A 16,581-nucleotide genomic window follows, 5' to 3' on the forward strand; every position below is an offset into this window, starting at 1 on the left:
AAGCTTTATCCATGTCTTTGACCCATGTTTTCTGTTCTAACTCTCTTTTTAGAAGGTGTCTTCTCAATTGTTTGCAGTCCTTTTTAGTAGAGCATTAAAAACCCTAGCCAAGACTATGACCTTCTGGATGCTACAGCTAATTGCAAACAAGTAGCTTCCATCCCCTCTTGTAGGCATTGCTGGAATGTTCAGTCTTGACCATTTTAACCCGCATTCAGCATTTCTCTGAATTCAGCTATAAATTTTGCATTGACTGTGTATACTGGAAAACAGAAGGCCCATTTTCACATTAATAATAAATATATAAAGCTCTACCTATTCTCTAACTCCATCACCGTCATCCTCACAAAAATAATGCTTAATGTGTACATGTCATCTCTCATTTAACTATCTCGCAGATTGTTTAAAAGCATAGGTAAGTATTATTGTCCTAATTTTTTAAAATGGAGACAATTGTATTGCAAGATAAAACTCAACAAGATTTCAGTAGGTACTCAGAGAACAGAATAAGACACTTAATAAATAACCGATCTTTCCTGACTCCTGCTTATAGCTATTTTGCATTGATACGACCCACAGAAGACACCAGCCCTGGTGTTGCCCACTGATGCCAGATAGTGCTCTAATATCGCCAGAAACAAAGTGAGCAGGGCTGGGCAAATACCTGATCTTTCACTTTACTGGCTAAGCTGGATATCAAGTAAAATATAATTTTGGATTAATACAGAATAGAATTATTTTATTTTGACTAGTAAACTAAAACATTGAGGGATAAAAATCCCTTTTTCTTCTAAAAGGAATGTTTTGATCCTGTTAGAAGGAAGTTTTGACCTGAAACAAAATTTTTATGTCATATTTGGGTGGCTTATTTAGTCATATATCATCTCTTCTATTAGCAAATTCAGCCTCAAAACCAATTTTTTAAAATAATATATTCCCCAGAAACTTTTACCCCAGTCTGCTTGAGAGTTCCTGCTCTAAATAGATAAGACAACCAATGCTTCAGGGAGTGGAAATCTTCTTGTCCCGGTTTTGCAGCAGCAGATTTGAGAAACGCTGATTTTAAGCAACGCACCTAAAATGGTGGTGTCAAATATTTCAGGCAAATGACAGAGCCTCTGAAAGGCTTTGAAAAGTCACGTGTCGCTCCTCCTGCCTCACCTTGAAATCAGAAGTGTGCAAGGGGTCACGTGGTGGGAACAGGCTAGACTTGGGGTGAGGCAGGTGGAAGAGTCCGCTCACACGTGTGTGCCAGCACCACCGGGTGACCGGACCCTGGAGGCAGAGGGACATCTGCTCATCTTGGAGGAGAAGCTGTGGCTGCAGGGAGCAGAGCTCGATCTTGACTGACGAGGTGCAGATTTCACAAGGCCACAGAGACAGGAACCCAACACAAGTCATCACATTCATCCTTCAGCTTTTCAGGTGCTAGGTCCCACTTCTGATCGCCCTCCATTTGAAGGTAGGAGCCTTCAGGACCTTAAAATCATGAGCGGTTCCATCATTCCAAGCTTCCACCTGCCATTAATATACAATAGCTGTTCACTATCTTCCTACAGTTTGCTGCTCCTTTGTTCTAAAAAGTAAGTTTTATGTGTTATTTTGTTGTTGTTGTTGTTGATGGGTCAACTCTTAGCGTTATCAGAGCTTTCCCTTGAGGTGTGGGCACCATGTGAAGTGCATGGCAATGTCTCTGTTGTGGCGGCTTTAGCTGGGATATTGGTTAGTGGAATAAAAACTCAGCTACTTCCTTCGGGGAGATTGATCAATTTGTTTTCCTCATCTTTGCTCTTGTTGACAACAAGCTTGATGAAATCAGTCTTTCTGAAGGCAGCACAGTGGATTTGACAAATCCTGCAGAACTGCTGGAGCAGATCCCTGAGTTTGCTGAGGAGCTGATGGAGCCTGAAGATTGCTTCCCTGAAGGTAAGGGCCTGCATATTTCACTGCAATGCTCAAGAAACCTCCTCACCTCTTTGGGAACATCTCTTCCCCTTCACACCATGTTGCTCTGGCTGCTTGCAGGGCTATTTCACTGGACGCACTTAATTTCTTCCAAACACATGCTCAAAATCACTTGTTTATCATTAGTCTTTGGATTTCCAAGGTGAGATGGGCCAGAAGCATGCTCTAAAAGGTTACGCAGCTTCTAAAATGCTGGGCTTTTTTTTCTTCTTAAGTTGTGCCCAAAAGGGTTGTTTGGTTTTTCATGTTTTTTTAAGGGTTGATTTTTCTAACTTGGCCAGTGAAGATTTTTGCTTTCTGATATGTGTGCATGATCAAATTTGGTAGAGAACTGACCAGATCAGGATGTTTCTTTTGCTTAAATGTATACAGGCAGTTGACAGAAATTGCATGGAGAGCTCATGAGTCCCAGGGACTCTCTTCCACTTATTTTAAAGGGTGTTAATATGAGCATGTCCAGTAACTTTCATGTGACCAGGGATGTGCTATGTATTTTACTTTATTATTTTAGATAACAACAAATTGCATTTACGTTACTCCTTTAATACAGAAATATGCCATCATTTTATTGATTTTTTTTCTAACACTAACCTGCTCCACCACAGAATTTTAAAACCCAACTACGTGAGAAGATTTAAACTAAATCTGTAAGATAAATAACATCCTAAGTTATTTCTTCTCAGAGTGAGTTCTATTCTAGATATCTCAACCATATTCCACATTTTCCTTTAAGTCTTAGTTAAGAAAAATAGAGTTAGCGGAATGTTGGTATATTCCCTTGAAAATTCAAGGATTATTATAAATAAAAACAGAGCTACTCAGATGGGATCAGACAGAGATGATTTGCTGGGTATTTGAATGCCCCTGAAGTCAGCAAAAATGTGCATCTCTATATCTGTGAGAAAGATGATTGAATGAGGTAAGGGAGCCCTTCAGGGCTTACAAATGTCCCTAGGGTGTAAACATTTTTTTGGCAGCTCTGCTTAAAAGCAGTAGCCAAAAATTAGTGCAGTTGACAGAAGAAAGCATGGTGTAACTATTCCAGCCTGCACAATAATATTTAGAAATTAAGTCTGGTGTTTTCATTCTTTCACAATATATTTCTTAATGAGGCCAGTGAGCAGCAATCTCTGCTGTGCACTGCAAAGCGAGAAATTATATTATAACTGCTTAAAAAAGCCAGTGCTGTAAGACCAGTTCTAGTCAGATGCCGGTTTATGAATTCTGAAACTGTGCTTGGTCATGATCGCCTTTCAGTTTTTAAAAGAAATGAGGCAGTCATCACACCACCCATCACTTTATTTGGTGCATAGCCCTGGTTCATTCCCAGAGAGCAGAAGCACTGTGTAATTTGCTCTGTCTTAAAATAACCAGAACTGCCTGAAACTGTATCGTGCGGGACCACATCAGCACCAGCCCAGTTTGTCAGATCTGCTCCACGGCTGTCAGTGGGACGCCAGGTAGCAAGCAGTGCTCTTCTAGGTGCATCTCTGGAAGCATTAAGCCAGTTTTGAAACCCACTTGTCATCCTGGCACCAGAGAAATGCAGAAAATAAGGTGTTGTGGGCTGAACCCCAAGCTTGCCCTGGGTTGCATTCACACTGCTGGCTTCTGATTGTTACACTCTGAGCATCCCTGCTCCTGCCTTTTGCCTTTTATTCCTCATCTTTCTTAGTTCCTCACTAGTGGCTGTTCAAGTCAGGGTGTTTTCTCTCAGGGTAGGGACAGCTGAGCCTTGAGTTCTGAATGAGAATTGAAGGAGAACCTGCTCCCGGTCCTTGTCCCAGTGCAGGGTGTCGAGGGGCACTGGGGATGCCGTTGCAGGGAATGTCCTTCCCATTTGCAGCACATATCCACACAGATTTTTCTGAGGCTACTGTGAAGGCTAAATGTGATCACATTCCACATAGAGTTGGCAGAAATGCATGAACTTTGCCCATAAAATTTCAAGTGCCATAAACTGGTTGTACAAATTATTCTTACTTACATACTTACTTAATATTAGTTTTTAATTATGCAAGGAAACAAAGTGTTTTCTTATAATCTTCTTCTATTAAATACTTTCCAATATTTTTATCCAAACTTGCCATTGCGATTAAACTTCATGTAGTTATCATTTCAGTCCAGTTAAAGAACAAGCAAGCCAAAAAACAACAGTCTGGTTAGCTGAGATATGACAAGATTATTAAGTACTAAAATGGAAATATTGAAGGGCATGCATGGGAGAAGTTTACCTAGGGTTGCCCTTACTGGTTTATAATAAAGAGATACAGCAATACTTGGTATATTTAAGAGAATGACCAGCTAATGGTTGTGAAAGAAGGGGATTTGGCAAGATGAAGAGGAAAAGCAAGAGGGGAAGGGTTAAGTTCTTACCTTGTTAGCTCATTGGGTATCTAAATTCAAACTATGACATTTCTAAACACAACCAGCATAGGTTATGTCCTGAACAAATATGTTCCAAATTCAGTCCCCTTTTTCAGATAACAAAGGCAGTGAAGATAATGCATGTTCTTGAAATAGTTGCTAGAAGTTTGCTGAGGTCACAGTTTTCCGGGAGTTGGGTGACCCAGATAAGCCATAGGTCGTTTTTCTTGGGGGGACTTGTTAATTCGTTATCATCTCAAAATAGCTTTGATTAGGGTCAACAGGGAATGTTCTTGGGTCAGGAAATGTGAAGCCGAAGTAGGGTCACAGCTCTGACAGCTAGCAAGTATTGCTGGGAAAACCCCAATAGAAATGGAGCTACCATTCTTGTTGCCAGTTGATGGGAAAGCAGCATCTAGGCAATGCCAGCTATTTGGGTATTTTTTCCTCCAGATGCCTTGCAACACTCCAATCTTGTTGCCTCCATTGGTATTTATTCTCTGCATCAAAAATTGCTGTCTGTTTGGACATTATCTTCTATGTCTCACAGAAGGTCATCCAAAGAAAGCCCCCTGGCCCCAGCATGCTCCTCTGTCCCAGACCCTAATAGGAGAAAGTTCTCACCAAGTCCTTCAGTGTAGTTCCCTGGACACAGTCCGCTGGCAAAAGTTTCAAAGGAATATCGTCAGATGCTCATGCAACAATGAGCCACCTTGCTCAGCACGCGGTTGATCGCAACTCGTGACACCAAGGACACCCAAACCCAGTTTTTCATGTGACCGCTTAGGAGCAATTATCGTGGCTGGAAAATGCCACGCACTAAAGCGAAGTTACTCTGATTAATGGTGGGATCTGCGTCATGCCCTCCCCAACCACAGTTAGCAGCTGTTAAGAAGTTAAAAAGCAAAGAGGAGCAAAATCAGACCATAAAACTGAGCAAATCCGAACCGAGCAACAGGGACCACCACCAGATGATGTTTTAAAGCAAACCAAGGGCACAAAAATGTGTTAATTGTCACCCTAGAAAAAAATCATGGAACAAAACCAAGTTTTAAAGTATGTCTTTCTTCTGGCTGTAATACCTGAAATACAGTATGTTCTTCCATCGAGAAGGGCATGCTAGTATGTTGTTGTATACAATTTTCAGACATCATAAGACTTATAGTCCTATTGCATGTACAGAATTACATTAATTCAGGTTGGTCAGGACCTCTAGATTTCGACTCATCCACCCCCTCACTCAAAGCAGTTCTGACATCAGTGGTAGAGTAGTCTGCCCACTGCCTTTGCTTCAAGGCGTCACACCGTTATTTGCAGTGACCTTCAAGGGGATATGTTTAGAGGAAAAGAGCAGCAGATGAACAAGAAATGTACCTTTGTAAATCCCTTGGAAGAGTACAAACTCCTGGCAGACTCTGGTTTGGTCAGATGTTCTCTTGGCAGCATCTGGTTGTAGTACACAAGAAAAGACTGAGATATCCATGTGTGTCTCAGGTACCCGAATGCTGGAGACAGTGATGGCAACTCTCTTCCCTGTTAGCCCATATATACCAGTGGGCTAGAGGGACCAGAAGATGAAAAAGGGGTTAAATAAAGAGGGTCTGCAGAGATCCGTTCCCTTCAGCATGGGGACATAGCTGAGGTCCTACAAAGGGACTACAGCCAGGCTCGCTTTCTTGCCTCAGCATACACACTTAGCTCATTAGAAATCCATCTTGGCAGATATATCTATATATATATATATGGATATGTTAACGCCATATTATGAATACCTGCCTGCTTGAGTTTATGCTGAGGAAGCTGTATTTTCTTTGTGTCAAACCAAGCAATGCTTTAACCAGCATTCAAAGCTAAGCAAAATATTGTCATCTTCTTTTTTTTTTTTTTTTTCTAAAAATGAATGTCCCAAAAATTGGGAACTGCTGTGTAAAGGCAGTAACAGAATTGCTGCGGTTTGGACACAGGATATCAGACTTACTGAACCACAGTGTAGATTAAATTAATTGGTCTTCCTGGTTTATTGGAGCAAATCAGCAACCCAATCTATCCAATTTTATGTAAATTTAAGTGTGTATGTTGGTGTGAATGAGCAGTGGATTTGTCAAGTCTTTACCCAAAAGCCTGAAAAAAATAGGCTTGGCTGTCAGTCATACATGCAGAAGGAAGGTTTGCAGTATGGCTTCCAAATTTATGAAGAGATTTTTTTTCCCCAGTGCACAAAGGTAATGCAATCAGGTCTAACAGCTCTGTGATTATGATGCACCAGACAAGAAAATATGAATATGGAACCAAAGGAATATTTACAAAAAATACATTGTGAATTAAATTCCCTCTTACCTTTTTTTATATTCTTTGTTTTCTTTTTTTTTTTGCAACTTATTTATCATTGTGGCAGATGCTGAAGTAGGAGTTTTCCTGTCACACCTGCAGTGGAGGCTGTGGTTCAGGAAACTTTTTACTCTGCAATTTGTGATTGTGCTATAGCACACTATAATGACTGTAGGGAACAGTTCCCTTGTTATGAAAAACAAACAAAAAGTAAATAATATAATGGTATACCAGTGCAGTTTGAAAGTTTTCTTGGTAAATGGGTCTCTGTTTCATGAGAAATGGTATGTAATGTTAAAATGTGAATTGATAGCAGATGTTCTTGGACAGTTGACCACTGGTGCAGCTCTGTACAGCTTCACTGATTTACCGGCAAATAATAGGACCCTTTGGGGAGGATTTTTTTCTGCTGCTCTGGGTTTCCGTTGAACAGCAGCCTACTACCCAAAAGGCCATGGTGGAAATGAGTCAGTCTGCTCTCAAAAAAACACTTATCCCAGTGTTAATTATGGTGGCAAAACTGAGTCCTGCCTAAATCACAAAGTGGTCAGCTTCTTCTGCACAACCTGTTCCTAGCATTGATTTCAGGAGGGTAGCACAAATCTATTAGGTAAGGCAGTATGAGTAATGCTGTTGTAAGAAATGCCAAAGGGTTTATTCCTGCCTTGACACTTGCTGTGCTAAAAGGTGTTAATGAATAGTCTTCTTCATGTGGATAAAGTAGCTTTCAAAACCTGAAGATGGGCTCTGCTGACCACCTGCCAGCTGGAGTTATGATTGCTCAGTTCCTCACCAAGTCTAATGTATCTCACCTTAGACACATTGGAATGTTTTTGATATTTTGATTTCACAGAAATGGGAAAAAAACAAAACCCAAAAAGCTATTAGAATGCCCACCAAGGTCAGGTAAATTTTTTTTTAGTTGAATTAATGAAGCTTCTAATTCAGCATTTAAGCTTGGTCAGGGTCACCAGAACAGTAGGCTGCCAGCATTACGAGAGAGTCCAGAAAAGCAAAGTCCAGAAATAACAGTCACTGAGGGAAACTGGAAAATTTGAAATGGAAATAGAATTTTACTAATTCATTGAAAGACCTGTTTGTGGTCAGTTTCTTTTCTCTTTCCATTTTCTTTTTCTTTCTCTTTGATTTATGAAAAGTTAAAATAGCATTTCATCTGAATTGCAGCCAGCATGATTATTCACGGAAGGGCTACTTGACATTGGCAATCGTATCAGAATCTGGTCTAAACATTTCTGAATTGGGCCCAATCAAAAGCATGGGATTTAATAGCACTGTGATTTGGGGCTGACTCATCTGAGAAGCTATTTTGGATTTTTCAAGGTATTACTGTCAGTAACTAGGACTTTTATTTTTCAAACTGCAATTGCATGAAAGCCATCAAAGAACATTAAAAAAAAAAAAGAAAAAAAAGATTAGTGGTCCTAACTGGCTTTCTGTCTTTAGAAATACCTCTTTGTACTTGTAGATTATCAGATGGAAGATGTCTGAAATAACAGTAGCCTGTTTTTACCATTTTCTAAGTTTTTTCCATCGTAAGTGAAGTGACTTTGGAACTGACAGTGCCCTGCTCATTAGCATTTGATTTGAAGGTGATCCCCTAATTTTAGCTGTGCCTGGGCTCAGGTAATCATGTAGGTTCCCTGTGTAGTGGAAAGACAGAAGCAGGCTCCTCCAGGGAATGATTCATCCAACTGTCATACAGTGGGGAAAGACACTTCCAGGAAGATCCTAACCTTTTCCATCGGTACTCACAGAGCATTTCTGCTCTGTAAGAGCATAACAGAGCATGTCACACCTGTTACTAGCTGAGCCTAGGCATTCATCAAAGAGACTAAAAAGCCAAGTGTAGGTCTAGGAAGTAACTAGGGAGAAAAGAGGGAAATATTTCTGGACAAATGCTTTAAGTCAGAAAAAAAAGCTGATTTTTTTTTCCAAAGTGAAACTGCTTATAGGAACAAGGTAGGCTCGAGGAAAGTTTGTTCGGCAAGAAGCAATGCTTACTTCCACTATGGAGGGGCATTTCTGCTTAACATACCTGCTCATTAGGCTGTTCACTTGGCAAATGAGGGATCTGAGCCCAAGCCTTTGGTCTTCCTGATTCTGTGTGATGCAGGCATTTAGAAAACAGGTGGTTACTTGCACCACTGCCCCGTTACCTTTGCATAAATGCTTTAGTGAGTCCCATGCCAAATCCTTGCACAGTCAGGAGCCTGCACAGAACAGAAATCTCAGAAATATGAGGGAAAGGGGAACTCTGGAAGTAGTTTGTGTATAAAACATCCTGCAGTTCTACTGCTCTGTACTGGGGATCTGGGATAATAAAAACTTAGCAGACTTAGCAGCTCTCTTCCTCCTGGCAGAGCCTGCTGCCGGCACAGCCCCACTTCCAGCTGCTTGGGAATCCTGGCATCCTAGGAGCTGCACTTGATCTCCTTGCATATCACATGCAGCTCAGGCGCCTCAGTTATGCCACCTTGAATTAGCAGCATCTGCTGTCTGCGTAACCTTGGCACTCACCCTCTTTCCTTCCCAAGCTTCCTTGCCTAAATATTATTTCTACTTGCAGCAACATTGCATTGCATCACCATAGCAAGATGTCCTCCCTTGTCACTTCCAAGCAGTTGTAAGCTTCAAGGCGTGTCAGTGACCTTGGCCACCTTTCAGCTATGGAAGCAGTTGTCTGTGTTTCTTTGCCTCATGGTAGAGCTGATAAAGCTCCATAGCTAAGTCTTTTTCTATGTAACATATGGATTAAATGTAGGGTTTTTGAAAATAAATTAGTTTCTTTTTGGAAATTAGTTTCTTTTTAAAAATAAATTAGTTTCTGGTTTTTCTCACCAGCAAACATTGCGAATCTTGAGTCAACTTATCTGACCTAAGGCTGAATGGCCAGCCTGGAGAAGGAAAAGTCCTGCCTACCAGGGTGTCCTCTCATGCAATTTTAAGTTCTTACCCAGCACATGGTGTTTTTTACCAAAGAGAGAGACAGATCTGTCCATTAGCCATGAAAATATCCTTTTGCTATAACAAATGAAACTAAAAATAGCCATGGTTTTGCCTATCAAAAATCCTTGTGTGGTCCCCATTATGGCCACAGCAGTTAACTATCACATGGTATTTGTCACTAAGGTCAGAAAGTGCTGTGGAACACTTATGGGGAACCTGCTGTGGACCGAATATCCAAATTTCTGCTGACATGAAAGGGGACTTAACCACCTAAATGTATTCCCAAAGTTGTTCTAATGCCTTGTTTAAGCTCATGAGAATCCAAGAGATCAAAATCTGCTCCTGCTTTTGCTCTCTGAGTCTCTTCAGAACATTGGTCCCACTGCACCGTAGCACCCCCTCCCCTCATCTGCCTTTCATCAGATCATCACTTTTAATCAGTAGGTCTAGTGGAATTATAGTACCAAGAAAATATCCTTCCTCCATTCAAAAGGATGTGGAAAGTGTTGCTAGAGTTATTAGTCCTGATCAGGGACGCTGGCTGAGCTCAGCCAACACGAGGAGATTGACCTAGGGCACTGTTGACCCATGGCCTATATATTCTGTATACAAAAATTCACTGGGAGAAATCACTGGTGCACGTTTTAAGTGATTTTGAATGTTTTTTCATAGAGGAGTGAGGGGGGAAATGGAAAGCAGAGCAGAAGACGTTGGTGAGAAAGACAAGGGAGCAAAGACTCTATGCAGGACCTTATTGCTAGAAAGAATATGATTCAGCTGCTCCTTATTGCAGCTTTAAGACTTAAATGGGCTTTTTAACAAATGTTTTGTTTTGATTTTGCTCCTTTTCAGTTTGTGTGAGATTCTTCCCGTGTTGTTCAGTGGACATCACAAAATTTCCAGGCAAAATCTGGTGGAGGCTGCGGAAAACCTGCTACAGAATCGTCGAACACAACTGGTTTGAAACTTTCATCATATTCATGATCCTGCTGAGCAGTGGAGCCCTGGTAAATCTAATGGGATTTCCTAACTGGTTAAAAGTGGAAATGGTTCTCAGAGAAGTGTTCTCCAGTTAGTTGTCTCTAAGGTCTTATGAGCCCTTACTGATCATTTCTCAAAGCAAAATACATTTGGGGTTAAAACAGATCTTCAGCTTTTCTGATTCCACCTGCCTGTACCATATGGTGGGGAACTTTCTTCTGTTTTAAAATGAAGTTATGACATGTTCACACTTTGAAAAGCAAATCCTTAAGGCTGGGGAAGTATCCCATAGTTACTACTTCAGCATCCCATAACTGCTCCGTGGTAGTTCCCATCTGGAGGGTTGCATTTTGCTTCAGGGGTGGCACTTTTTTTTTTTATTTTATTAAACACATTTTGTGACAAACAAAGGAAAATCATTTAAAGATGCAAGGGGCACTGAATCAGTGCTACCCATGGAGCTAGTGGGTGCCTGTTGTGCTTTGAATACACTTTAGCTTAAACCACTGCACCTCAAACCTCCTATCTGCATCCAAATGGGTGTGTCGGTATGGAGGGTGGTTGGTCATTGCCCAGGACACTGGTAAGGGATCCACTCCTCCTGACATCCCACTGCATACTGGGATTATCCTCTCTGTATTATCAGCCCTGCCTGGGCTCTTCACAGCGATGGCAGCACATATTTATGTTGCTCATTTACATGCCAGGAATATCACTGAAGTTGGTGGGATCTCTCCCAGGTTTTATCTGGGCAAAGCAAAGTGATATATCAAGAGTAATCCAGGGTTTAGTCTGGTGACCACTGATCTTCTCCTCCATGGGGGAATAAGTAATGTGCTTATTAAATATGCAAGCAGTGCCGTGTTTGGACAGATTAGCCCTGTACTTCTGGAGGTCAGGATTAACTGACCAAAGAGAGGAAAAATCATCTGAGAAAGGTTCATGGGCAAAAAAGGCATGGTGCAGGATGACTGGTAAGGTAGCAGGTTTGCTAAGGAGAGTTGGAGAAAGAATAGACAACAAACAGGATAAACTACATCATGGCACCACACAAAGGCCGGACACCCCACTGGGCTGTACAGATAAACATGTTCTTCCACTCCAGTTGGCATTGAGGAAGCCTCAGCTGGAGCACTGGCTTCAGCTCTGGGCGTTGCACTTTGGGGAAGACATGGGCTAATTGAAGAAACTCCAGAGGAGAAAAACACACATTATCAGTGGCCTAAAAAAAGAGGAAAACACTGAAGTACGAGGTTTATGTAGTTTAAAGAAGTCTCTACAAGGAGATAAGAAGGTAGAAATGCATAAATGTTGATGCAAAAAAGGAGAGGAATGGACTGTTCTTCAGCTCCACCAGGGATGGGCTGAAATTTCACGCAGGCCATTTTATTCTATTATGAAAAACAAGAGGCTGAAAAAACTTGGGTAAATAGCTGGCTGCTGAAAACTGTCATAGCTTTGCTGAAATCAACAGAGTCTGACAGTTTTTGCACCAGCTTGAGAATCAACATGTTAATTTTTTAACACATTTTAAAGGGGGCATGTCACTTGCTATAATACACTTTAGATGAGTACACTTCCTTACATATGTAATTAAAAGTGCCTTAGCTACTGAACACTGCAACACAAATCTCATTTAATTTTCAAGGCATGCATTCATTTACTTTTTGTGATTTTCAATTTAGCCAGCACAATTCTGTTTAAGGGCAAATTATGCATTTTCTCACGTATCAGCCCTGCACGTCAGTATTTGGACAGGGAGTGTTGGAGGCAACAGTGACTTTTCTCTTGTTATACTGTAGTGAGCTCTTCCAAAAACTGAGATAATCTGACTACAAACCTGGAATATTTTAAGTTCTTAAGGGAGTTTAAAAGCCAGTATATATTTGTGTGTGGTAGTTAAACCATCAGAATATACCTATAACTTACTGCAAAAGATTCAAACCCTCTTTTTATGCATTTATGCCATAAGCACCCAAACCGGACCCTGTGTTTTAACAGTAATTGTGGATAACACTGCAGGTATCCTGTTTAACTCTTTTTTTACCACACAAAGCAAAGCAGGAGAAATAGCCCATAATGACAATATTGAAAATATTGCATCCGTTGTCACTGTGAAAAAATCCATAGCACCAGAGTTTTGTCATTTGAGTAATATCTGTAGCTCGGGCAGAAGTACAGTGCACCTGAGGCATTCAGGTAGCATATATTTCATCCCTTATTAAGCTGCTTCCTGACTCACAGTGTGCTTTTAGCAGACAAAATAAAATGCATTTTTTGGCAAGTTAGTAGAAAATAGGGAGAGCAAAGGAGGGAGAGGAGGAAATGACTTTAAATAGTTTGTTGTTATTTTTGCAGTAGTTGCAAAGTACAGCAAGTCATCTGACAAAGTGAGTGAGCCCCTACAAGAAGCGATAAACGTCAGTCTCTCTGTGTATTGTTTTCTGTGGCTTTCTCCAACAGCTCTTTCACACCCTTGAAATATCATTTTTGAAGGCAAGATAGGAGCCTGAGTTGCAGTGAAAACGTCACCCCTAAGTGTGGGGACAAATGGACAAGCTTTGGCACAGGCTGCCAAAGCTTTCTTGTCAGTTTAATTAGTGTTCCCTGGCAGGCAAACGAGCAGTGTGACTGCTTGAGTGACAAGTAACACACTTCTTCTATCTCCAGGCACTGGGTGTTTGCTAACTTTTTGAAGTTCTTCAGAAAGTAGCTACAGATCTTGAAATATGTAAATGCAGATAATTAAGATGATTAGCACAGGCCCTCTCAAATGATGCTGTTTCTTGCTGCCAAGTGCTCTGGGCCACGTGATGGGATGAGAGTAATATGTCAAAGCTTGGGTTTTCCAGGTTACAGGGACACGGGAGCAGCTCGTGTAGTGACAATCACTAGAGCAGCTGGGGAAACAGACCGTAAGCACTGCTTGAATTAGAAACCCCACAACGGGCTGTATATGTACAAGCCTGACGCTAGGATCCTGCATTTTATTTGACACGTATTATGAAGTGAAAGCTAAATTGTGGGACATCTTTATTTCTTTTATTTTAGTGGGCATATTGTTTTATATCTTAAATATTTTAAAGGGGTTATTAAGTTGCTTGCATTTGATACAGATACTGAAAGTCCTTTGATGATGCTCTGCATAAGATCAGTTAGAGAGACAGATGAGATGGGTAGATAGATACCTTGACCTTTAAAACATAATTGCTCTCTTAAGTGAATAATAATGAGCATTTCTAGAGGCAGATATCTGTAGCTACCTGAAATGCGATGGCTGAACAGAAGCCAGAGAACTCTGGTACTCTGTAACACAGGGAGGTTAATAACCCAATTTGTCATCGTTAGCAAAAAGACATATCTGACTAAACACGAGGGTCAGATTCTGCCTCCCAAAGGCAGGAGTCCCATGCCCTGGGACACCTGAGGTGCCCTGATGGCGGTGGCTCAGCCAACGGGAGCTGAGGCAGGATGCCCATGGGCAGTGTGGGAGGGACACACTGCTCACAGACTCATGTTCCCAAATTCGGGGTGCTTAAGCTCTTGTTACAGTCAAAGGATGCCTAGTCAGACCAGCCAGTAGAGGCTGGAGAAAGATGGCTAAGCATGTGTCCTTCGTTAGGGGATGCTGAACAGATCCCTGTTAGGTTATGGTCAGTCATAGAATCATAACTGTCAGGGACTTTAAAGATCATCTAGTTCCAACCCCCCTGCCATGGGCAGGGACATCTCAGTCCTGTTTGTGCCTGTGTACTCTTTCTGACAGTAACATTAAAGTATGTCAGAAATCACAGACAGTACATAAATAAATCCACAGACTTGCAGCATAGCACCGATGCTTTCCAACATAGCTTAGGAGACGTTTTTTTAATCAGTCTTTTGTACTTACAGGCTTTTGAAGATATTTACCTTGAAGATCGAAAAAACATAAAAACCATGCTGGAATATGCTGACAAAATATTCACTTACATCTTTGTGTTGGAAATGCTCCTGAAGTGGGTGGCTTATGGCTTCAAGAAGTATTTCACCAATGCCTGGTGCTGGCTGGACTTCCTTATTGTAGATGTAAGTATCATTTTGGAACTACGATGCTCCTTGTGTTGGATTTTATAAGGCATAAGAGTCAGCTGTTAAGTCTGGCAGCTCTGCGTTTGCAAAATGACAGCTGTCACTCTGATTCTGAGTTAACAACCATAGGCAAAGCCCAAAGGAGGTCTTGATATGCATCCCCAGGGATCAGGGCGCCAGGGCAGAGAAGACCTCTTTGTGTGGTTACGTAGAGGTGTCACCCTGCTAATTCTAGCCACATTCCCTTCTCGTCCCTGGGAACTCACGCTTTCTTTTAGCATTTAACATCTCGTTCCACACTCCCAGCTAGCACAAGGTCTGGTTACCTCCGACTGCTCCGCACATGACCCCACACACAAGTCTTTCAGCAGATTAGAGAAGCTGTCCTTGGCGCAGGTTCCCGGCGAGGCTGCCAGCGGCATGTAACGGTATGTTCAGTACCATCTCCCAAGTATTTACCAGCGAAGGAGTCCACAAGAAGGTGTGAATAGTCCTCTTGTCAAAGTGATTTCACTATTACAGAAACTTTACAAAATACTCCAAAACTGTAAATATCGCAATGCTTATTTCTCCTATGAGGATAATCCTTAAAAGTGAGTAATAGTTGAAAGAAAGCGAGCTCATGCTCCAGGAGCGTTGCTAGTATCAGGCATGTCGTCTCAAAAGTTTCATGTTACCTGGATGTGGGATCTGCCAAATTCAGGAAAAGCCAGCAACACCACGTCCTCCAGATGAGGTTTAACATTTCATCACAGCGTATCAAGAAGGAGCCAATTATCTCCCTGAGGCCATTTCTTATTAGCTTGAGGAATTAATGTGCAAGTCTGGCAGAGCTCTGCCATGACTGTGTAACTTATTAAACTTTTGATAAATTATTTTTCTCTATTTTACATCTGAACCTTGACTCAGGGGAGAACTGCACTTTCTTTGGCCCCAGTCCAGGAAAGCACTTCAATGGGACAATTTACTTGTTTGAAGTTATGGACATGTCTAAGTGCACTACTGGATCAGAGCCTTTGGAAGCTTCTCCAGAGCTTTAATAAATTGATTTATGAAAAGGAAGTTCTTTACACAAATTGTAGGTCATAAATTCTTCTTTGCATACATGCTTGGAAACCTCTTAAAGGGAAGGCACTCATTTTTCACAGATTAGCCTCAACAGAAGAGGAAGGCCTTTTTTAATTATCTAACCACAAAATTGGAAACCACCAGTTCCTAAGTTATAGACCAGCCCTGAAAACTGTGTTTACTGTGGTTAAGGCTGAGTGACATAGCTTTTCTTTTCTGGTTTCTCCATCTGTGAAATGGGACTAGGACTCACCTAAAGTATTATACGGGCTTCCAGGAGTTTATTATTGGAATTATTGTTTTAAGGAGCGACTTAGAAGAGTTGGATGGGGGCTGGACATTGTTACAACTGTAAGTAGGAGTCTTCCTGACAGGAGCAAGAGTTTACACAATGAATTCACTGAAACAGTTTGGATCTCTGATGCATCGTTACCGGTTTGAAATGAGTTCCATAATTAACAGAAGTACAAACTTTATATCATGCCATCTAATTAATACCAAAGAGAGCAAATCAAAAACTAAGCTGGATTCTGTCCTCCTTGCAAAACCCCTCCTTGGAACAGAAACTGCACAAGAATGCAATTCAGTATGTAACTCCAAAACTTACCTACATGTTTGCCTCTTGGTGGTGGGGTTTGCAAGTATAATGACAGAATGTAGAGGCAGACACAGGTGGGCTGGGGAGAGGGGCTTCACCTCCCCTGCCACACGCCCAGAGCACATACAGCATAAACCAGTGCTGTGGGGGGAAGGGGATCATGATTTGGAAAATCTGCCCCAGAGCCTTCTTACTGACCCAGAGCTTTTTATTTTCTTAACCCACATTGAAATGCTGCT

At 41.4% G+C, this 16,581-nt stretch overlaps 1 protein-coding gene across 2 annotated transcripts in view; it reads left to right on the forward strand.

The window, feature by feature from the left end:
- LOC104277944 (sodium channel protein type 5 subunit alpha-like) overlaps positions 1 to 16,581 on the forward strand; it is a 175,476-nt gene that overhangs the window by 125,534 nt on the left and 33,361 nt on the right. The window contains exons 18-20 of one of the 2 annotated variants that reach the window (XM_009874761.1): positions 1,820 to 1,926; positions 10,480 to 10,634; positions 14,500 to 14,673. In XM_009874761.1, the coding sequence (XP_009873063.1) occupies positions 1,820 to 1,926; positions 10,480 to 10,634; positions 14,500 to 14,673 (436 nt within the window). Of the gene's footprint in view, positions 1 to 1,805; positions 1,927 to 10,479; positions 10,635 to 14,499; positions 14,674 to 16,581 lie in introns of both variants that reach the window. The other variant, XM_009874762.1, reaches the window with a different exon arrangement.

The sequence above is a fragment of the Apaloderma vittatum genome, unplaced genomic scaffold (assembly GCF_000703405.1).
Source record: "Apaloderma vittatum isolate BGI_N311 unplaced genomic scaffold, ASM70340v1 scaffold10858, whole genome shotgun sequence".
Classification (NCBI taxonomy): domain Eukaryota; kingdom Metazoa; phylum Chordata; class Aves; order Trogoniformes; family Trogonidae; genus Apaloderma; species Apaloderma vittatum.